Source organism: Charadrius vociferus, unplaced genomic scaffold, assembly GCF_000708025.1.
Source record: "Charadrius vociferus isolate BGI_N301 unplaced genomic scaffold, ASM70802v2 scaffold163, whole genome shotgun sequence".
Classification (NCBI taxonomy): Eukaryota; Metazoa; Chordata; class Aves; order Charadriiformes; family Charadriidae; genus Charadrius; species Charadrius vociferus.
The window spans coordinates 8,282,224-8,306,368 of NW_009648332.1; the positions used below are offsets into that span (position 1 = coordinate 8,282,224).

Below are 24,145 nucleotides of genomic sequence, written 5' to 3' on the forward strand. Positions count from 1 at the left end.
GAAAACACGCATAGTGTGCAACACTGGAAAAGATAATGACTCGCTGGAGAAGTAGACAAGGTTGCCTTTTTTGCAGGCAGGAGTAATTACTACATTCCACGGGACACACTGTGAGAAAACACTGCCCAGCATTCTTAGGGGTTATTTTTGAACCTGTATCATAATAACTTTCACAAGGTGCTATTCCTTCTCCCCATTTGCAAAATACCTTGTGATGCTGCCTTTAACAAATATATCCTCTGTCTTGCGCTTAAGTTGAAGAATGTGTCTCAGGAAAGTGCAGTTTCCCCAAGGAGAAGGTTGTATCTATCTTGCACTTTCCATGAAAGCTCCAGAACAGCTTTCTGCAAGCACACTGGAATAGAAAAGGAATAGTGCCTCTGCTCCACCACAACTGCTGAGCAACATTTTACAAGGAATTTATCTCTTGGACCAGAAGGAGCTGTGAAAATTCCCCAAAGAGAACTCAAACCTTCATTATTGATTTGGTAGCAATGAAAATTCCTAAGGTCTCAGTTCATCCCCTGTAAAAAAAAAAAAGAAGCACCAGTCCTGCCTGCGCGTCACTATTCATTGTCAGAACAATATCTACTTTAATTAAATCTGTTAAAGTAGAATATGACACCCTTTGGGACATAGATTTAGCATGAGACTGTTTATCAAGTGTAGATAATACTAATTGTTCCCATGGAGATTTATCTGCTATGCTAGTTACTGTATTAGGCTCTGGCCTCAGCATCCCATGTGCCTGAATTAGAGGAGAGAGGTGAACCTTGTTTATAAAAATACAAAGTCCTGAAGGTTAAGGATTTCTTTCGAGTGCCAGAATCAATGACCTGGAGCTGACCCTCTTAGCTCCTGGCCTTGACTCATGTGTGTCTGCAAGTCTGGGAATATTAATAGAAAGAAGACACTATTAGAGAAATATCCTTGTAACACACTCATTTGCATGACTGCTCTTCAGTTAGCAAGTGGCTACTGCCATCTGCTCCTGTGTCATCCGAGGGTTAACCCGCAGCAGGGGCAGACCCTGAGTCACTGTCTGTGTAAGCAATCGCTGCTATGAGGCCGAGGCCGAGACAAGGCATCAGCATTACATCCTTGGCTCCTGGCTACTTCCAGCTACTCCACCATCCTTATGTGGTAGTAATGCTCTAAAGGTCACACTGTCCCTTTCTAGCACTGTGCTGTCAGACAGAGACGTGGGCTTTGTGCCACAAGAATAAGGCAAGATGAAGCAGACTGGTTCTTCAGCAGAGTGCAAAGTAACAGGGCTCTGTGAAGTTCCTTGCGGCCAGATATCTGAACACTGATCCTAATGCACCCTACATCTGCAAAAGCTTTGAATACCACAAGGTCTTCACAAAAGCCTTGTCTGCTTCAGCTAAACTCTGCATGTTAACAAGTGCCTGCTATTGATCATGGTAATTCAGCTTCAGGATTTAAACAAGAAGAGTTAGTAACACGGAAGGGGAGGCGCTCACACGCTTTGATGTGGATGCAGTTCAAGACCTTCCCCTCAATTCCCCTGGCCATGGATCCCCCACAGCTCATGCAGGCCTTGCATTTGCTCTTTAGGCACGGCACAGCAGGTTGCATGTGCAAAGAGGAAGGGACGTCAAGCTGCTCCCAGCCCCGGCCACCTTTGCAGAGGCAGCAGACAGCTGCTGAGACTGGGTGGAAGATTATCCTTGGTGATGTGACATGTTGGTCTCGTTTCTTAAGGGAGAGAAGCTGCACTGAGATCTGCAGAAATTTCCACTACACTCTAGTCTTTTACCCACATCAGTGATCTGCACTGGGGAACAGACAAGAGCAGGAAGACATTGGGTCATCAGTGCTGTCTGCAGGCTGGTGGATGACACTACATCCAGAACCGTGCTGGAGAGAAGAGAGCAGCAGCCACTCCTGCAGAGTTCCTTCTGCACTGACATATCTTGTGCTGCTCACACCTGCAACACCTTCTGGAAGGGTGATGATGCTTCTCTCCTTCAGTCCCTGAGATTATGCCTCTATCACAGTGCTCTGAAGTAACTCATAACGGTAATCCAGATGTTTGAGACAGGACACGATGCAGAAGGAGTCGTTCTTAGTTTGATTCACTGGCTGGTCTTCAGACCACTTTGTCCTGGTGAACTCTTGCGACTAAATCACATTTATAACTTTTCATGCTTCAACTCCAAGTCAGGCATCAGGACAAGCTTGTGTAACCACTGTCATGAAGCTGCAAAGGCCAGCCTGGCTGGCAGGCCCCCACTGAGTGATACCAGGTAACAAGATACTTGAGAAACCTGATGGAAGAGTGAAGCACTGATTGGGACTGCGTGAATGACCACTGCAACTGCTCATGGGAAAAGCATTAGCGATTTGGGGTGCTGGACCAGTTCCCATTTCCCTTCAAAAAGGTAAGTAATTCAGGGGCACTATCAAGGGGGTAGTGGGTACTTAGCAAAAGTTGCTATGGTCAAGATGAGTTACTAGCTGGATGGTGAGAAGCCAGAAATACGTCTTGTGCTCCCTGAGACATCCCCGTTCTCTGACTGCCTCTGCCCAGCGTACGCCTTCACTGCTTGGCATTTCCTGTTGGTGTGCTTCAGCCAACATTACTGACTCGTGTTTCATTACCATGAGCCAAGTGCTTACTGGCTATTCCACAACTGATCAAAACAGAAAGAAATCAACAAAGCTACAACACCTTCTGGCCTAAGAAGAGTGAGAGGAGGGAAAGCAAGTTGCAGTGTGCTCTGCTGTGTGCCATGGGTCACGTGCAGGTGCTCAAAGGCAAGAGCGGCTAATCTGGGCTTGGAGATCTGAGCTCCACAAGACCCCAGGCCAGTGAGCAACATGACCCTGCTCTGCTTGTCTCTTGTCTGATGGCCTGAAAACATCATGTGGCAAGTCAAGGTGCTGCTTTCCACCATCCTGCTCACTGCCACAGGCGGCGCTCCCTGTCCTCTGCATCCCACCCTTACCTTAAAAGGCACTGCAGATTTATAGGAGTCAGGCACTTCCCAGCTCAGCAACACAGATGTTTTCATGACGGCATTGACGCGGAAGTTCTTAGCAAACACTGAAATGAAAAACAAGATATTTGAGCCCTGCAAGGCCAAGTCAGGAGGGAGCCAGGCAGCAGCTTGGCTCCAAGTCTCTCTTTTTCTAACTCAGCAGCAGAGGTCAAAGAGTTCAGCTACAACAGAGAAGTGAGAGATGAGGAGAAAAGAGCAGCAGCCTTTTACCAAGTCTCCAGTCTCCAGTGGAGCTTCGCTTTTTGACTATACTTTTCCAGCATCACAGAAAGGAAGTTGCAGGCTGAACTGTAGCCTTCCTCTCTGCCCCCCCCTCCACTCACACTCTCTAGGCCCTTTGTCGTGATCAAAGAACAGTGGTGCTCAGGTACTGGATCTGCAGATGATCCTACTCAGCTGCCTGCTCCAGTTCAAGCAAGAGGCTTTCATGTACACACAAAACAGCAAAGTGTGCCTGTGGAGTGACAAAGGCAATTAAGCTACCACCAGTGCCCCTCTCCCCGCTCAAAAGGCGACTTTAAGGAAACCTTCGTTGAGCCTCCCCTCGCCGAAGTAGTTTTAGACTAGGGAGCCACACAGTACCTGATCTCATTAGTCAGAGCAAAGGGGAGCGTAGCCGCCTCATGAACCGAAACAAAGGTCCCTGTCCTGGAGGCAGAGCTTGCTGTTAGGGCTCGTTAGAGCGGCACTTACCTTGCTCAACAGGCATGGTCCGGGACTGGATGCTGGGGCTAAGTGGCCCAACCCCTTTATTGGTGCGGGCCCTCACTTTGATGTCGTAAGTGGTATCGGGCTTCAAATTCGTCAAAGTGATACTTGTGTCCTTGGTGATGTTAACCAGGTCCTGCTGGCTATTTATGTCCCTGTATACCACTGTGTAGTTGACGATCTTGCCATTTCTTTCTGCCAAGACTGGGGGGTCCCATGCAACTTCTGTGGTAGAAGTGGTGAGACCCACCACACGCAGGTTCTGTGGGAAGCCGCTTGGCACATCTTCCGCAGTAGTGATCTCCTTCTCAAACTCCTCTCCTGGGCCAGCTCTGTTCTTGGCAGACAATTTGAAGAGGTATGTGGCCCCCTTGTGCAGGTTGGTCACAGTGTAGTGATGGTCTCTCTTCCCGAAGTCTATCGTGTTCATCTTTTCCTCATCGAGACGTCTGTACTGCAGCCGGTAACCCAGCAGCTCCCCTACCATCTCCTTGGGTGGGTGCCACTGGATGAGGGCTGTGTTCATGGCTGTCGTGCTAATCATCATGGTGGGCTTCCCCGGGACTGCAACATAAACACACAATGACCATCTATAGCCTGGAAGGAGGGGAAGGAAGGACCGCTTCTGTGCTGCTCAGTCCGAGAGGATTGAGGAAAGTGGGAAAGTTCAGACAACAGGGCGAAGAGGATGACAGACAATTCACATGGATAGAGGCAGACTGACCCTAATCCAGTGGCGAGGGAAGCTGGAGCCAGCCAGCTCTCGGCTGCCTTTTTCCCATATGCTGCCATCTAAACAGGGAATAAATTCAGCCATATCCAGCCCCAAAATTCATCCCCTTTTACAGGAAAGGTTTACGGTACCTCAGAAAGGTACGTATTTATTATTTAGAGAAGATTCGAATCCCATCCTCCCAATCAGTGGTCTTCAGACACTCCAGCTAGTGCACAGTACCAGGCCACGCTGGCCCCCGTGCACTGTACCACAACAGACACACAGAAGCCCGAGTCCAGCACCCCGGTCTGTCTAGAGGCAGACAAATTTCATCCTGAAACCTTGCAGTTTTACCATCTGCAGAGGCAGCGAGCAGAGCTGGGCAGGCTGTTTGCCATCAGAATACATTTTGGTTTAGCTGATGAGCAGATTCGTGATGTCAGTGTCGATGTGAGAGGTGAACACAAGCGTTCCACAGGATTTTTGCTTATGCTGCACAAGTCAAGGGGTGTTGCCGTCACTGGTTAAGAACTGATGGCTTTAAATTGGTGGTTTAATACCTTGATCTCCTTCAGTTAAAAAAAGGATGCGTCTTCACATCAGCTCAGATTTGTAAACAAATCAACTGATAGGGAAGATACTCAGAATCAAAGGGATGGGGCCATTGATATGAAAAGGAAAATGGGACTGTAGCAAAACCTAGTTAAATATCCTTGCACAGTTTTGAAACGTATGAGCCCACAGATGAGCACAAGAGAAAAACGTATTTGACAGAATTATGCCCCGATTTTGCCATCAGAGGGCGATACCAACACTCCCCTTTGAGGTCAAGCCTGCAGTCGAGCCTGTACAAAGGCAGCTCTGGGGGTGGTTTTGTAGGTATTTAAGACATACAATTACATATCCACTGCCAGTGCCATCCTCCTTGCACTCATAATACAATGTCTAACAGCAGCTACTATTAAGGGACACATTATTTTCAGAGCTGATTCCAAATATTAACTTTAAATGTGCGTCATAACATGGGAAGACCCACTGTGGTTTACAGTGCAACACTGGGATGTTTAGGAAGCTTTTCCTGTTTATAGGACAGCTGTAGCAATTTGATGAACAGAGCATACATCATGGCGAGGCACAAGGGAGGCAGCATTTCAGTTTGTGACAGTGGAAACTACCTCTGGAGCTCCCCATATGCAGCACGGAAGAGATGGCAAGCTGTTCCTTGTTTAAAAGCACCAGGAACAAACGCTCTGTTTGCACAAGCTGCATTCCCATAATAACAAGTGGTAAATACTGTTCCTGTGGCTGGTGTGAGGAAGCAGCAGGATTATCAGCTGTAGGACAGGTCTAGTGAGTGGAAATCGAGGACAAGACAATGTCAACTAGTTGGTGCCACCGCCGAAGGCAAGCTTGACTGCATCTGGAGGAAAGCACCTGATGAACTCCTGGATGCCCCTGTTCCAGGCCGAGGCTCCTGTGTTGCACAAGGCACATGGTACAAGTCTCTACTGGGACAGCAGAACCAAACTGGCTGGGATCACCAGGACCTAGAAGTTGTGTCCGCAGCACTCCTATGGCAGGATTTGTTGCATTCCAGATTTTACCATGGCTCTAGGAGCAGCCGGGCTCAGCTGTGCAAGGCTGGGGAGGGAGCAGTAGCAATGGTCAGGGGGAAGCTGAGAAGCGCCTCTGAGGAGCCCTCTGTGCCAGAGGTCATCCCAGGCAGCACTGCAGTCACTGCAGGAAGCAAGAAATGGCACTCGCCTACGGGAACAATGTGAGGACAGGCCATGACTCCAAAGCTGAGGGAGGGCCTGGACTTTAAGGCTTTCTCTTTCCAGGTCTCTGGACTACGCAGATGAGCTCAGACCCATGAGTTTCACTGCTCTCTCATGGGCCCCAGCAGTGTCTGTCCATCTGTTTGCTGCACTTGGCTCAGGTGATCCAGTGGCAAAGCCTGTAGGTAAGGGCTGGAGATCACAAGAGTGTGTACCTCTGCAGTGTCTCCAGCCCTCTTGCTTCCTCCTGCACAGGTGCCTTGGCCATACTCCCCATGCACCTCTTGGGAGGTTTTACCACGACCCCTATGAGGCTGCGGTATCTGCTGCCCACACTCACCTGCCCCTGTGGTGGTGATGACTTTTGGCTTGCTGCGGGCACCATCTCCTTTGGTGGTGTAGGCAGCGACTGTGACAGAGTAGGTGGTTTCTGGCAGCAGGCCTCCAATGACCGTCTCCTGGAAGCGCATCCACGAGGTAGAGAAGAGGCAAATGAGAAGAGCAAATACTTGTTACTGGACTGAGGAAGAGGAGGGCATTGAGGTCAGTGTTTCCAACAGCAACACACTGACACACTCGCTGGCTCACACTCCTAGACTGCACCCAAGCACACGTCTTGCATAGAGCCAGCAAACCACTGCTGCCATTCTAACACTCACCTGCCCTCTTTCAATCCCTGCCCCTGACCCTTGGCCATCCTCGAGACCCACCAGCAACTTGTGTCAGTGGCTGCACCCTCCCACAGCCTCTGCCAAGAGGCAGATCTGCTCCAGAGATGGTCTTGCGTGAAGCCAGAGCCACTCTGCCACAGCAAGCCTGAGAGTAAGAGGAGTGTGGAGCTGTGAACCAGAGCAAAAGCCAGTTCAGCTGTCTGCAGAAACCTCTTGAGGGCTTGGGGATTTTTAAAGTTGTCTCTTGCAGCAGAGCCTCAGGGAGCACAGAGAGGCAATGCAGGCAGTGGCATGGCCACACCAGGCGGGGGGCCCCGGGCAAGGAGCACCTGCAGTGCTACAGCATCCCTGGCATGGTGTTGCAGGCATGGGACGGGGTCAGCACAAGGCGTTGGCAAGACCTGGAGGGAAAACCCTGCGCTGTGGGAGGTCGGTGAGGAGGGCGGACTCGGCAGGGTACTAGCACCCTTGCATGCTCTGGCTTCCCCTGGGCAGGAGGAAGGCATGGCTCTGCACTTCAACTTGAGATCAAAGAGGAGAACATTGCTCCTCCCTCCTGGCCTCCAGAGGCAACATGACTTGTGCCAAGCCCGGCTGGCCAGGCCTGCAAATGAGCAAGCACAGCGAGCTCAGCAGCTCCCAGCAGCTCTCTGAGAACTCAGGGCAGGTAACCCTGAACTGCGTTCATCTGCGGGTGCTGTGAAAGGGACTGGGGCCATTAGCGCTAATAACCCACCAGGTCAGGGAGCAAGAGACAACTGGGCTGAATAGGGAGCTAGGGAAGCTTTTGGGAAGGAGGCAGAAGCTCCGAGTTGGTTATTTACCCTTTCAGACAAGAAGAAGAGCAGAGATGGAGAGGGTTAAACTCGAGTCACTGAGGACAGGCAGCACAGCAGTGTCAGAGGCTGCTCCAGGGGTCTAATATCTGCCTGGTGGATCCTTGTCAGCTTTGGGAGTACGAGGGGTGCCTGCGGTTGCTCTCAGAGCATAGCCAGTCTCCCATCACTCATTCGCACTAACACCCACACTATTAAACCTGCTGATTTCCAGTCAGTGCTGCTGGTTCAGGTTACCTGCCCAGGCTTACTCATCAAAATCACCGCGTTACCACTGCGGAACCAGCCAGCCCAGAGAAAAATCAACAAGCACCAACAAGAACCCCGCCAAAATCACCGTGTGAACCAGAGTCCGATCCCAACTCCGCCCCTGCAGCAGATCATGTGTGCGGGTGAGTGGACGCGCAGTCCGATCGGTGCCAATGGACCCGCGGGGGAAGCACTCACACAAAACCTGCAGACTCTGAACATCCCAAGAGAATTCACTCCTCCCAAATCCATGCAAAGAGAAATTCTCACGCAAAAGCATGCCACCGGGAGCAAAGCAAGCGAGCTGGGAGGAGGGGAGAGAGACGAGGGATGGATGAAAGAAGGTCTGATTGCATAATGTAAACACAGTGCTGTCATGACAAAGCCACTCTGAGTGAGAATTCTCCGTATAAAGCAGGAGGAGGAATGCATCGTGCCAGGGAAGCTCACAGTAGGGCACGTAATTGAATTGCTGACTCTAAAAAGGTCATTTTCTAGTTTGTTCCTCCAAATTTATATTTCAAAATTATGTGGGAAAAATTGGATTTAACTGTTTAAATGTGATTGTTTTCTTATTACTATCTGTGTTTCAGCCAAAGGTCACGGTTGAGAGTGTAGGTTATTTTTCATGACTACGATCAATGTGGTTTAAAGATTATTTATCTAATTTTACCATGTAACTCGGTGGGCCAACTACTGCAGAAAGTAGGATGCACCTCCTGAGTCGATCACTTGAGCCTGCCTAAAACTGCACTGCAACAAGCTGGAAATACAGATTATAGGAAACGTCAATTGCTTTTCTGCATTTAGTAGCAATCTAAATGCCAATTTTCTCTGGATTTGCTGCTTGTGGAAGGTTTCACAATGTAACTCTCCAGCCTCATTAAGGGAGTGAAAGGGATGTTTTGACAGCACTGTGTCTACAAAATTCACAAATCGATTTACCAAACCCCTCTTTTCCAACCTGGAATACACACGAGTGGTACTTACATGGTCGACGGAGTCCTCAGCTCTCCACTGACGGGGGAGAAAGGAAGGAGGAGAGAAAATGGAGACACAGAATTTTAAGGGGCAACGTGTAGGAAGGGGATGACGACGACGACAACAGCAGGGGTTAGCAGGACTGGGCTGGGGGGATTACAACACTTATACACAGAGGGTCACTTGGCACAGGCTGCGCCAAGGGAAGAAATGGCATAGAGCAATTTTCTACATGCCGCTAGCCTGCGCAGTAGGTCTGGGATCATTCACACAAAGGGGCAAGAGCTTCTTTCTCATACGGATGGAGAGGTCACCACTTCTTAACTTTGTAGCCCTTTCCCCTTCTGGCTTTGTTTGCACTTTTCTGCCTCTTCCACAAGCAGAAGCAAGAAGGAACAGCTTGTACCGATAAGCCTCCAGGCCTGACTGCTGCCCAAGTCACTCACGACAGTTTTGTGGCCTAACCTCCAGTTTCTGTCCTAGTGATCCTCCAGCCACCATCTCTTGATTAGAACCAAAGGCTTCAACACACAAAACTCAGAGGGCACTCTCTGCAGGGAAGCACCAACGCAACATTTACAGACCCTCTCCTTCCTGTATCATCTGCAAGAAAATGCTCTGAAAACTGCGAAGTGCCATCTCTTGTAAACAGCGCAAGAGAGGCTGACATCTTACACAGAGCTCCAGAAATCTTACACAGAGCTCCATACTAAGCTGCTTCTCTCTAACGGCGCTGCGTGGCTTGGAGCGAGGCTCAACCTGGTGCATGTACTGAGGGAACAGCTTCTCACTGCCAATTACACAACACCAAACGGCAAACACTCATTTGGCAAGAGCAGCCCTGCAGGTAAGACTTCTACGCACACCATTTCCCAGCACAAGCTCACGTGGATTCCCAGCCATGGCAGCTCAATTAGGGCTCTGAAGAGGGAACACACAGGTTTCTGGCTGGATTTAGGGTTCTAAGGCATCAAAGCTGCATTGGGGTGGTAAGACTTAGCAGACCTTGGCTGCTGCCACGCATGCCCGTAGCACTGTTCTTTGTGGTTGATGCACCAAAGAAAGGTTTGCAGAGATCACAGAGAGCTCTCTCAGCCAAGGTGATGAGTTACATCTCAGGTTACTAAATCTGCCTGGAGGAAGCACCGGTCGATGGGTTCAAGCACAGAGATGAAAGTGGAAGATAGGTATTATTGCCCCTGACTCACAGTGTGAGCCTTGGCAAACCTTGCTTCTGAGCCTAGGCTGCCAGCTGTGAAATGGCGCTCAGATACTGACTTCCTCAGGACACCGAGAAGCCCAGCTAACACTGCTGAAGTGCCCAGGAACCTGCAAGTGCAGCAGAAGCATTAAATGGTATTAAAGCTACAAGTTGCCTTTTGTACTCAGGCTATTTGAGTTGACTTTCACAGGCCGCAGCCTATCACAGTGGCAGAGTACTCTCCTCAGCAGTAAAATACATGGCATACCTTCAAAATATTTGTTATTTTATTCTCTAAGTTCAGGAAGAAGCACCTATTGGAGAAACGTTCTTCTAAGAATTTATTCTAGTTCACTTATTTGATGTGATGAGACTGAAGCAGAATTATTCCTGTAAACCATCTGAAAATTTAATTTCAGCAAAGAGGTCAAGTTGTCCCTAAAGATTTCCTATAAAGCGAAGGCCCTCACTAAGTATTATGGTCACTAAAGACCCACTTTGCACACACATCTTGGTGTTATTTCCAGTGTTGCATGCTTAGCTCAACAAAAGTCATTGCTGTTGACGTCCTACGTGTGTCAGCCAGCCCACACCACGGTCAACAGCCACACACTCTGCCTTGCTGATCTAGAACCCCACAACAGTCTTGCTACAGGAAGGATATGAGGCCTGGTAGCTCTTCCTCCCAGAAGTACACTTCTGTTCCAACACCATGTCCCTGGTGGGTGGGGGCCACATGGATGGTAACACCCCAACCCACCCCATGTAGTTGCAGGAGCAGACGGTGAGACCCCACTGCAATGAACAGTGGAGCAGAGCTGGGCTCGGGAGGCTACTTTATCTCACAGCCTCTCACACCACAGCAGGGAGTTTATCACCCACTAGGATTTTAGACCAAGCGTTTAATGTTCAAACTCTGTTTGCTCTTATGTTTCAGTGGACTTTAATCTTGCATCAGATCAGAGTGCAAAGAAACGCCTTGAGATCTGTGCTGGAGGACTAACAGCGAAAAGCCAAGCCTGCATAAATACCCCGGTATAAATTCAGTTTCATTATGAAAATATCATCTGCAGATCAAAACATTTCCTTCCTTAAACTAGCTCAATTGCTTCTTAACTGTTTAAGGTTGGTCAGTAAGACAAATTGATCTGAAAAGCCCAGGAGCTGTCATAAAAAGAACTCTGACAGTGCTGTGTGCATGAGGCAGGATGGCTCAGGGAAGTGCTAAAGCTAACAGTGTGTATTTATGGCAGCTGCAATGCCTTAACGTTTCGTTTTACACTTCTATACTGCACAGCATAGTCATGTCTCACCAGGGAAAGGCTATTTTCCCTGACCATGGCTCTTGCAAAAGACAGACTCAAGCCCTCCTAAACAGTCCCAGCTATGGGAAGTGGATATTGCGGTTTTCCTGCAGATCCTTCTCCTCTCTGCTTCAGTGATTGCGGTGCAACAGTGAAATTCCAGATGTAAACTTGGGTGCCCAGCTTGTGGGATGTGGAGGGTTCTGAGGGCTCTAGAACTTCACCTTTGTCCATTACTGAAATTCTTTGTGGATGATGTCTTCCAGTATTGTTCCACTTAGGAAGCAGAATACATCTTACCTCCATGCCAGACTCTTACCTAAATGAGCACACATGCATGAGGAGCTGTTCCAAGTAGATTCAGATAAAGATCCTCGACTGACACCCAGTGAAAGAGGGAGGCCTTAAATTCCTCTGTGTTATGCCTTGGGTGGGCACTGCCCAGGGAGAATAGGAGTCTCTGCTTCCCCTTTCTCCTTTGATCTCAATCCAACAGCTCAAAGTGCTTGCCGTTACTTCTTCCTGCTCTTCTGGAACAAGCTGGTGGGACGTGCACCTGGTCTGCATCCTGGATGGAGAAGGGCCGCCTGCAAAGACCACACAATCTTCCTGCGAGCCTGCAGCCCTTCTGGCAGGCAGCATACCTCTCCCCTGCCATGACTCTGTTTGCAGAGCAGGAGAAGAAGGTGGAAGAAGTCTCTCCTCCACAAAGCCTGGTCTTGTACCCAGCCAGCTCCCAGCAGCAGAAGCACTGTGAAGCTCTCTGGGCAGACTGGATCTGCAGAGGGCTGTAAGCAGTGAGGCTAATATGGATGCCACATCCCCAGAGTGATGCAGACAGCAGGCTCCCTGGCAAATACGCCGCACAGTCGAGGGCAGGAGCAATTGTCGAGGCCACACTGCGGGATGGGGAAAAAGTCCCCGTCCCCTCCCTCCCCCCAAGATGTTCCATTCTGGGCTGAGGGCAAGCAGGCTGGGAGAAAGGCACAATGAATGAACAGCTAGATTCATGCAGGGTCTAGCTGCCTGTCTTGGAAAGAGCAAACAAGAGTCACACTTGCACAGGAACTTGAACAGGAAGGCATGTCCTCCCCTGGCCCTGCTGCCTCCGTTGTGGCCAGTGCTCCAGACTCAACACTGCCGCCCGGCACTGCTCAGCACTGAGCTCTTCAGGGCATGTAGGACTGGTACCTGTGAGGGATGGAGGGGATCAAGCCCACTGGTCCTCCTGACACGTTGCAGCAGCCTAGGGATTGGAGACCAAGGAAAGCAGGTGGGCCCCTGCCCTCCCCTGAAGAACCTAATGCTTGTGCCCCATGGCACTGCTATCCCCTGCTCCCTCAAGCCAGTGAGGACTTGTAGGAGAGTGGCGGGGTGTTGCTGAGACCCTGCACCTTTCGAAGGTGCTCTCTCAGTGCTTGGATGCATTGTGCACAGGACCCAGGGCACAGAAATGAATCTTCTGCCATTGTCCACCAAGGGACCTGGCTGAGCCATGACAGCCAGGGCCTGTGCCGGAGGTGGTGTGGGTATCTGATCCAGCTCTGCAGTGATACACACGCTCTCCCTGGGCACTCCTCCACAGGGCATGGTCAGATTTGCTTGTCCATCAGTCTGTCAGTAGGAGCTGAAAACTCAGACTGGAAGGCACAGCGAAGTCTGATGGAGGTAATCAGTCACAGGCACAGCCACAGATGGGAGGGAGAGGCCTCAGCTCCATCACAGGACCTTCCTAACAACTGATTACTGTCCCTAGGCAGGAGGCTGTAAAATAAAATGTGATCTCTCCAGCACCAAGGCCCCCACTTCTCTGCTGATGTTTTAGTCCTTTCCACTCAAACGGTTTTGAAAACTCAGAATCTGTATTATCTGCATAGCTACCATCTCCATTCCCTTTCCTTTTTCCTTTCATCTTCGTTTACTCTCTCTGTGTTTCTCATCTTCAATCAGGAAAAATCATGAGTCAGCTTTAATACCAGTGTCTTCATACCATCTGCAGGAAGCAGATTATGTGGTACATACGTACTCAAAATCAGCAGACAGCCTGGCTAGGCAGGAGGAGGGGCTCTGTCTACATGTCCAGAGAATTTCTTCTCTGATCCCAGATTTTCAATCAGTTTAATTCTCTCCTTGTGCACTGGTATAAATGTTTATGAGTACTGAACTCTGGCTGTATTCTGGCCATCTTCATCCTGTGACCTTCAGGGACAGGTGTTCCAGTGAATCTTTTTGTTTTCTTCCATAGAAAATAACTCTTCCAAGACTACTCATTAAAGTTTGATCTGGCTGTTTGCAAAGACACGCACCACTGTACTGAAAGATGGCAGCTCTTACAGGGTTCTTCAGCTTCTGGAGCAGATGTATTTCATCACAAGTACAGGTCATGCCTGGCTTCTCACTCTTTCAGGAAATAAAGATCTCTTCTGCCAAGTCAGTGAAACCTCTTCCCTGCAGGGTCATCATTAGTTTACGCCAAGAGTGACATGACTCCTTCAGAGCAGTCACTTCTCTGCAACTATCTTTTGGCCTTCACTTCTATCCAAAAATTACAGTGGATGAGTTCAGCACCATACACACCAGAAAAAAAAAATAAATCAACAGCAATCAAGAACTTTCCCACATAAATACACCAAATACGAAAGACTGGTAAGTGGTCTGACAGGCCAGGAAACTTCAAGCAACTTGCCTCCTTGATGCACACATTCAAAACAATGCAAAATCCAGCACTCCTTGGAAAGTTTCTGGCTCTGGCATCCTCATTCCTGCACATTAGCATGGGGTTTCTCTCTCTGAAATGTATGAGTAAGGAGTGAAAGCAGAACTGGCTGGGCAAGCATAAAATATTTGAAAACACCAACAAGAACAACATTGCCAACTTTGCCCACCTACGCTTGGGACCAACCCATTAACTCCAAACTCCAGCTGAACAACACAGCATCAATTGTTCAAACAACACAGAAGATTATATCCTCCTGGAATAAGTAAAGGGCAGTAAGCAGCTTTTCTAAAGATTAAAATAAAGCAACACCTGAAACACAAACAAAGATGTGCCCCAGACAACACTACAAGGACCCTCAAAGCATTTTCTCTCTTTAAAGTTTTCCCCTTCCCCATTATTACTGAGTTTTATCCTTCAGAATATGAATGGGGAGCAAAGCTGCCTCTGTGCACTGCACTCCCCACTGACAAACGTATAAATGATTCACAGCTGCGTTCAGGAGACAGATCAATTAATCGTTGCAGCTCTCCAGTATTTATATTGGGCATCATTCAAGCAAGCCAGCTCTGAATCGATTACTCGTCGCTTCCAACAGCAGCAGATCCTGTACTTCATTTATACGATTATCTTTGTTGAGAACATCATGGGTCATCCAGGACGAAGGACCCTTGCTCCAAAGAAGAGTTGTATTTCATCACAGACAGGGCACCAAAAACTTCCCTGGACCCTGGGAAAAAGGCAACTATGCATTGCTGGGCTAAGCAGAGCGCATAACCATGCCTGGAACACTGTGTAGGAACAGGACCTCAACTCACAGCCGGTGAGGTATCCAGGAGATCACATAAATATGAGCAGATTGTAGTACGGGGATAGCAGAGGGCAAAGTCATTTACAGGCGATGTGGGTCTCATCCTTCCCTTCCCCCCCCCCCCCCCCCCTCCCCTAGCCTTTCTCAGAGTCAGTTGGCTTCATCTAGTTTGGTTTCAAGAGGTCAAGTCCCTACCTTGCAAAAGCAGGAGGGAAGGGATGCTTTGCTGAGCCAGAGGAGGGCTGCACTGCCTGGCCTGCTGTGCCCACCCAAAAGTGCAGATCCACCCTTGTGCCTCCCAAGCAGGCAGCACCTGGTAGACTCTGCCAGGAGAGAAGCTTTGCCCCAAACACAGTCATCAGCATGGAAGAAGCAGACTCAAGGCTTATTTAACACTCTCTGACAGTTTATAACCTGACTGGCAAAACACAATTTGCTCCAGCTGGAGTCTGCACAGGACATGGCAGGCAGAGAGAGGTCCGTGTCAAAGAAGGGGTAAGAGAGGAGCATCATCCAATACATCATCTTTCCTACAGCAATTCTTCTCTGATTAAACTTTTTACTCATTTGTAAGCCACAGTTTAGGGATACGCGGTTCGCCTTGCTCAGGCAGGGCTGAGTGCTACGCTCTGGAGCCACAAGAGGAGTCCAAGAAATACTTGGATCCACCCATCCTGGCCCTCGCAGAGAGGGAAGATGCCATGCCCGCCAGCCCAAGGTCCCCACACTGTACCTGTGCTTCTGACAGCATGACGTCCTTGATCACTGGTTGCCCTCGAGGCTCGTTGTTTTCCAGCTTCACGTATGTAACCTGGTACCCACGGATCTGCCCGTGCTGCTTGTTAGAGATAGGCAGCTTCCAGCTCACCCGGATGGCAGTTGAATTCACAGACTCTACCTCCACCTTTCGCGGTGGGGCACTGGGCACTGTAACACACACAGGATGGACAGTTAGCAGGTACCACACAACCGCTGTCAGCTACCTCTCGCTCCTTTGCTACCTTCCATCCACCTCTTTGCAAGGACAGCGCTGCTGGCACAAGTTCCCTGTACCTGCCCAGGAGGTCATATTGCCATTTTCCAGCATGACCATATCCCTGACCCTTTCCCAGCATCCAAGCGTTTTTGCTATTCTCAGTAGAAAACAGAGCGACTGTGATACGCAGGAGTACCCCTAATAAAAGCCACTGTGCTGGGTCAGACCCAACGTCCCCCTCTCCCAGTCTTGTCTCCAGCAGTAGGGGAGCAAGGAAGAATACAAGAATATAGCAAAATATAAAAAATATGGTAACCACCTGCAGCTCAGGGTGCCCTGTGGCAGAGGCAGGGGTTTTGAATCCTTCTTTGCATCCTGCCTGTCACAACACCTCTTCACAGATCCCTCTGCGTACACCTAAACGCAGTCCAACAGCCCCAGGTAGCACAACTGGGCGCCGAGCCTGCCTTGCGGGGAGCCCTGGTACCTGCCACCAGCCAGAGTATGCACATGCTCTTCCCCTGTGACAGCAAGAGGTTAATGAGGGGGAAAAGCACCGTCCTAAAACAATAACCCAGAGCTCAGAGACAGCAGTCACTGAACTCAGCCAGATAAAGGGGCCCGTGGGGATTGTGACAGCTCTGGGGACTGTATTTCATGCACGGCTAGCTGAATGCTTTTTGATAATAAAATGAAAAATTACACTGCCCAGAAAATATCAATTTTCTTGCAAGGTGAGGCCAGTTTAAAAATGTATTTATACCCTATTTACCATTTGGAAAAATTACCTCCTTATTACTTTTTGCTCTTGCATTGACTGTGACAAAAATGTCAATGCTGAAAAATTAGCCTCTCAGTTGCTCCTGGAAAGCTCCTTCCGGTTGAAGCAGCTGGGAGCAGAGGTGTGCATTCCCCGCGGAGGATACTACTGCTACACGAGTGCCCAGTACCCAAGTGAAGTACCTGGGCTCCATCCTAGCACCTCTACTGCTGGAGCCCTTCCACCCTCCACTGCCTGGGATAATCCAGGGGTTTGGAACCCCATGCGCCCCAATTCTCAACAGAGCAAGAAATAATCAGTATTAGATAATTAGGGATGGATAGCTGACAAGCAGACATAATGAGTATTGCTACTTCAACCAACTAGATGGGAAGAAACAGCTACCCAGCAGGTAAGCACAGTTTTTAAGCCGCAGGGCAATTCATTATTTTCCCCAGATGTCCTTCTTAATTGTAGATAATTAAATAAAATAGAGAAAGGAGGAATGGAGCATTTTAGCACCATGAGACCAGCTCAAGGTATGAGAATGGAGGGGGCTGTGCTTGAATAGTTACCACCTTCTGGCTGGAGCAGCCTACGCCGTAATCCACAATTCACTTAGTGCAGTGACCTTGCACAAGCCACGGGGCTCTCCTGCCCTAGCAAGACACCTGCCCACGCACACAGTTGGGAGTCCAAGCGAAAAACAAGATCCTCCCTGAGAACCAGACAGAAGCTGTGTGTCAAGCTCTGCTGGCAGGAGAAGGCGGGAGGCCTCGGCAGGACATGATACAGGCATGTTGCAGGGACGTGAAAAGATGTGAATGTGAGCAGACCACAGTGTTTCGAGAAACACCATCCCACCCCATTACAGGAAGTGTGTGCTGCATCGGAGACCCAAACAGGGAAAGTTCAATTTGTTTTCAGATCACAGTTTAGCATTTCTATTTCCTTCATTGTGAGTACCTACTAAGCATCAGCATGTTGGAGGGATATGAAATCACTCCTGACAGCTAAGCTGGAATGTCCAACCACCGTGCTGGAAAACTGAGAGAGCTTGTTGCGACATTTCTGGGGTAGCAGCTTCCCCTGGGCTACAAACAACTCTGCTGAATGAGAACTGAAGCAAACAATACAGGCAGCAGGACACACACAGATGTGTTTGCCAGCCCAGGAATGCAGTCAGTGAGCATTCCCAGACACCACTTCCAGAGCCACAGAGACATGGGGGACAGTGGCAGCCCATTTAGGTAACTGTAACATGTCTGGTTTCAATTTGCCACGCTGACTGGGCAACACAGAGATCATCCTTTCTTTGCCTGGATGCTGCATCTCTCTCTTCTCCCATTAAATCTGCAGCTTCTGGGGTCAGCATGAAGCCATGGAAAGCTCCTACTGTCACCCTGAGCTCTGGCACTTTCAAAGGAAATGGCTTAAGTCATGATGACATAACTGACAGCCCTGCTAATACAAAGCAATTTCTCTTTAAAGCTGTCGTATCCAGTAAAGTGTTCTGTACATGCGATATTCTGACTCTTGAACGGAAGAGCAGATTTATATAAGCTGCGGCTTGCCTGGAAGCTGGGGCAGGAAGCAGCTTTCCTGTGATATCTACAAGTTTCAAATGGATTTCTTTTCCCCTCTTTAGTTTGCTGGATTTCAGGTCAATAAGTAAACTTTTAAGTCCTGATCTCACAACGTGAGAGAAGCCTTTGGCTGGGAGAACTCACATTACCTTCAGTAGAATGGAAACCACCACCACCAAACACTAGAAACCCAAAATGGCAAAGCAGCGTAATGCCTCCACTCACGTGCAGGAAGCGCTGCTAACACACACAGGACCCTTGTGGGACCATGCCAGGATACCTGACCCACAGCCTGGAGGCAACCATCGTATCCCCCTACCCCATTCCAGGGCAATTGTGAAGACCCACTCCCTGGAGCAGCTGATGAAAGCACTGCTCCCGACAGCCTCCAGTCCTGCTTGAAAAGCATTCCCAGGCCAATATCCCCACTCCCTTTCCCCGCTTTTCCAGCAGCTCAGCTAGGAGAGTCCTGGTTACCCCAAGGCGGTAGATGAAGGAGCTCTTCAGTAACACCTACCATCCTCATCAGTGCGCACATGCACGGGGATGCTCTCCGGTCCTGGCCCCACATCGGTGTGAGCCCTTACCCACACCTTGTACTCGGTCCATTTCTCCAGGTCCTTGATCTCCCAGCTGGAGTGCTCCCGTCCAATGCCATCCACCACATGCTTGGTGTTGTCATCTCCTTCCACTGCCTGGTACGCAATGGAGTACTGGGTGATGACCCCATTGCGGCTCTGGGCAGGCGGTGGCACCCAACTTACCCGGATGGTAGTGGAGCTGGTGCTTACACACTCGACTTCTTGGGGTGGGGCGGAGGGGGCTGGGGATAAATAAATGAAGTGGGGAGATGAAGGGAAATGAGTGGAAGGACAAACCAAAATGCACAGGGAACTTTTACCCAGCCAACTGAGCACTGAACAGACACATCACATGGAAATTCAGTCAGTAGCCTCCTGGACAACCACCTGCCTTCCTCACAGATCATCAAAGATGGCACCAGGGGCAATTTGTATTTGAAAGCCTGATGAACAGCATGGAGGCAGAAGTGCTGTTCTGCATCAGAAAACACCTCCTCCCAAAGCAGTTCTGGACGCTCACTTTACCAAACACAGTAAATGGCAGTGAGGGAAAGGGGGGGAGAGGGGGGGGAGAGAGAGAGAGAGACTGGAAGGGAGAAGAAAGATGCTTTCAGTGAAGATCTGAAGCAGATGGAAACCAGAAGAGGTAGGAAGCTACAGAAGGCAAGAGTGGCAGAAGGGGTAGCTCACACACCAGATTGTATGAAGGCTTGCAAAAACCTGCTCCTAGACAAGTGGAGGAAACAAAAGAGGGTCGAGAAAGCAGGTGACTGAGACTGGCTGGAGTGTGTCCAGGCACGGTTTGAAATCACGACCATCAGCTGCGAGCAGCACCATGACCCAGGTGGGAGCCAGTCACCACGTAGAAACAGCAGCTAACGTGGTTGTGCTGCTTTGCACGCGTGCCTAGTATCTGGGACTGACTGCTTCATGCCTGCCAAACTGGTTACCTGCCTCTGTAGCTTCCTGGCCTATGGAGCTGTACAGGGGAAGGTAGGCAGGTCTTGCCACCTCCCAGGCAGAAAAACTACCTGCAGTTTGCATTAATTTCTAAGTCCCAGCAATGTTAATTGGCCACAGGGGGAGAAATGGGATCTGGGCAGCAAATGCTTCTCATCGGGATGAGGAGCAGTCTCCTCCACAGAGCACTGCTGGAGAAGAGCAGTGAAACAAATTTGGGGCAACGGGGTAAGACAGGGATTGGGAAAGGAGAGATGGCCTGGAAAAAGCAGAGCATCTCTAGGACACTTGCCTGCTTCATTCCCTTCTCCAGCCTTGCAGAACTGCTGTCCTGCTGCAACAGGGCCCCAGCAACATGGGAGCATTCTCATGGCAGCAGTAGCCTCCTCTCATTTGGCCTCATTGTCCAGGGATGCTGCAGACAGCATGCTTGCACAGAAGGCAAGGGTGAAAACCTAGATAAGGAAAGGAGCCCAACTGGTTGGGGAAGGCACAAGGGAGACAGGTGCATTCTTCTGCTTGCACAGAAGGCAAAAGCCCTAAACAGAGAGGGCAGGGCACCGTCACCAAAAAAAGCACACACAGGTTGCTCTAAGGCTAGGAGGCTGTCTGGCCAAGTAATAATGGAGTACAAGGTATCTTGCTTTGCCATGGCAGGTGAAAGGCTGCTTCCATTCTTCACTGCACTCAGAAACCTAGAAACGCCTGAAAAAAGACTGGTGCCCTTCCCCATGCTGCAGTCCTTGAAGCCATCAGTGCACCAGATCCAGCCTTCCCGGGGCACAGGCACAAGCTTGCCTGCTCACCACCTGCGCAAAGGCGAACACAACCTGCATTACTCCAGATGGCAGCAGGCACCTCAGATAATTAAAGCACCCAACAATTGTGCCTTGGCTTTGCTGGGAACACTTTGGCAGTGGGAGATTTGGGAAAGCTGGGGACAGCAGGACCTCCCAATGCCAACGATGACTTCTGCTTGCTGGGAACAAGGCCCAAGTGCTTGCAGAGGCAGTTGCAGGCTGCATGTAACTCTTAGTGCCCACTTCTGTGCTCAGGAAGCAGGACCCACCCCTGACACCTGGGCTGGGGTGCCTGGAGAGAGGAAAGATGGAGGGAGAGTGGGCAATGACAGAGCTGGAAGAGATGATGCCTAAGCAGAGTCAGGCTGCTGCTATGGGAGCTACACTGGAGAAATGAGAAGTCAAAGCAATGTGTGGAAGCAAACAGTTGCCTACATGAGGGAGGCAGAGCAGGATCAGTCCCACTACCTGGTATATTGGAAGGGAGCAGGGGTAGAAAATGAATCCTCACACTCTTTTGGTTAATCAGCAGACAAGTGGCAGGGAAGAGAGTAGGAAAATATAGCACCAAAGCAACACCAAGAGTGAATTCAGGGATGGCATAAGGTAGACAGTGCCTGGTGGCATCCCTCAGAGGGGACAGGTGAGACACAAGGAGCTTGGCAAGCCTTTCCTTTGCCACTGTCTGCAGAGAGGCCTTTCACAGAAGAGACTTGCTCTGGCTTTGGGCGTCCACAGCATCCTTTGGGATGCAGCAGTGAGCTCCTTCTCCAAAGGCAGCTTTGGCTGGCAGTGTGGGCAGGTCAAATGTTGGCTGTTGACTGGGTAAGAGTCACACACATGATGTGCAAGGCAAAAACTCAGATTAACACTTAAAAAAAGCAAAATAAAACTCGGTAACATGAGCAGGATCAACTTAAAATGCATAAGGAGTGGAAGTGCCCCTTCTGGGGCCGGCAAAGAGCAGACTGTGTGCACCCACACACGCAGATGTACCTACATGCACACTGTGCAAACCTCTGCTGCCTCCAGGCTGCTCACACCAGCCTCCCCCGCCGGCCCACACCAGCCCTGTGCACCCATCCAGCCCACATACTCCTTAAGCTAGGGAAAAGGCAGCCTCAAGACCCATCTTCATATTTCAAGCGAGAAAAGCATTTTAATGCTGAGGCCTGATGGGCACAGAGCTGACGCTCCTCTCCTGCATCGTACTGCTTGCCTGAGGGACTGCAGACTCCTGGAAAACTCCCCCATGCTCCTCAGGCCCTCAACGCAGCATTGCTTGTACTTTTTGCAGGGTGCCCAGCAACTAAGCAAGCAGCTTAGCAGGAAAGACAGCCCAGAAGGCAGCTGTCTTCTCAGGAGATGGGGTTCTGAGCTGTGCTGCTGGAAGGACGCAAAGGGGTACTGCATCCCTCTGGCCTTCCTGGCATCCCTACCACTCCTGTGCAGGGACGCCACAAGAAAAGCCCAGCAGCAGCAATACAGATGTCCTTCTCCAGCCCATGAGTGACTCGTTAGTGAAGATGTGCCTCCTACCTTGCCCTTGACTGGTTTGTCAGGGTCGGGAATAGAGCCTGAAGACAGGCTCTTTGGAAAGCAGGAGTCTGACTGCTCCTGCAGTTTGTGTCCCACCTGAACATGTCAACCTCTGAGACCTAACAGTCTTTCTCAGGGCAATCAAATGGAAGACTGCAGGAAGGAAACCAATTTGAAGGTGGGAGCAACACCCTTTCTAGATTAGTAAGTTCTAAGGCCACAGGGGACCGATCCAACCATCTAATACGAGGTGTTGCTAAAGGCAGACCAAAGAATTTCTGCCTGGAAGTTGTGCACTGTGCACACAACTGCTGAGGCTAAAGCAGAGCTTTCTGAAAGACCTACTTGGCTTTGAGACCCCCACTACCCAAGAACCCACTCTGCCCTGGAACTGTTCAGCTAGCAGTTTGTCACCCTCACTGAATGGCCCAGTAGTAACTGCCAAGGACTTTCCTCACAGAATGGAGCGCCATTAGAAATCTTCACAGCGGCCTGTAAACCAAGACCCAGTCACTTGGATAAATCAAACAACTCTCAGGTCCCTCAATGGAAGGAGGGTTTCACTGGTCAAAGGAAGGTACTCCTGTGGCTTTTGGCCAAACTTCTTCCAACTAGTGCACATCTCTCTTAGTAAACAGGTGCCAGAACGAGTCAGCTCTTGCTCCACTGGCTAATGAAGCGACAACCTTAAAAACAGACCCATACGAGACCCTCTGTGAGCAGACAGCATGCGGAGTAGGCCATGGGAAGATGTCTGCCTTGAAGAGTCCATAAAGCAAAGGTTTCTGTTACTTGGACTGTTGTGAGACTCTGAAGGACTCATTTATGCATGGAGCTGTCTCTGATTAAGTGTGTTCAAGGATAAGAGCATCCACTGATGGAATTAATTTAAGTGGCAGGCGAGTTTTTTCAACCTTTGCCTATCAATACAAAAGCTATCTGAAATAGGTATACAAATCCCCACACTCAGAATTTGTTCTCAGTGTTCAAATATTTATAACTGCATGATCTGAACCTCTCTCCATTTTTATACCTGTCTATGGTGCAGCACTAAGACACCATTAGCTCACTTAACGAGGTGGAGGAATCCCTGCGACTGATATGTTAATGAAGCTGAGTTTTCCTCAAAGAGAAGGTCGTTCCAATAGTAAGCAGAGCTGCTCTTGCCTGCCTGAGCTCCCTTTCTAATGGCCATCTCAGGCTCTCGGCTGCTTTGCATGCTGGTGCCCTCCTTGCAGGGAAGGCTGGCTGCCTTTGCCAACTGCTCACCCCACATAGCTAGTAAATCCCAGACAGACGGTGCTAACGGAAATGTCTTTTTTTCCCCCTTTTAATGCTCTTTGCATAATGGCAAGCCCAAAAATCGTTAGTGAAAACGAGCTTATCGCAGGGCCCTTTGATAGCCCTAATCTGCTTATGCGCAGCACTTTGAGCTGCCAATCAGAGCAATGCGAACTCCTGCTCTGTGATCACATGGGGCAGAGCGAGGATGAAAGTGATATTGCCTGGGTCACCTCATTATCTAGCCTCTCTATTAACTCGGCTGCAGCTTGTTCTGGTTTCCCCTAGTGCTGCAGTCCCAGAAGCAGCAGCCTCACTTACTCATACAACCCAGGCAAACACCCACTTTCCCAAACTGACTCCTCCAGCTGCCTGACAGCCACAGGCACATCTGGCCTCAAAGGATGCCTCACCTTGCGATCAAGTGTAGGGACCAGGGATGGCCTCTTGTGGAAGCAAGGCAGCTGTAATGGGGAGTGAAGGGGTAAAAATCCAATGGTTTGGAGACAGTCACATTTAGAGCCAAACACCCATATGCTGCCTGTCCAGACAGCTTGTCTGCATGGGAGTGAATTCAGAGAGATGCACAAGCCCACTCAAATCAATCTCTCCAAAGCAATTTCCCAGCCTGTTTCACTCCTCCATCAGTTTTTATGTATCTACCCT

The 24,145-nt window shown here is 49.7% G+C and overlaps 1 protein-coding gene across 1 annotated transcript in view; it reads right to left on the minus strand.

Moving 5' to 3' along the window:
* The window catches only part of PTPRF (protein tyrosine phosphatase, receptor type, F), a 296,593-nt gene that overhangs the window by 45,798 nt on the left and 226,650 nt on the right, over positions 1 to 24,145 (minus strand). The window contains exons 14-19 of the mRNA XM_009884676.1: positions 18,836 to 19,141; positions 15,730 to 15,923; positions 8,974 to 9,000; positions 6,568 to 6,685; positions 3,720 to 4,298; positions 2,973 to 3,070 (exon numbers count right to left, since the gene is read on the minus strand). Coding sequence (XP_009882978.1) covers positions 2,973 to 3,070; positions 3,720 to 4,298; positions 6,568 to 6,685; positions 8,974 to 9,000; positions 15,730 to 15,923; positions 18,836 to 19,141 — 1,322 coding nt within the window. The remainder of the gene's footprint in view (positions 1 to 2,972; positions 3,071 to 3,719; positions 4,299 to 6,567; positions 6,686 to 8,973; positions 9,001 to 15,729; positions 15,924 to 18,835; positions 19,142 to 24,145) is intronic.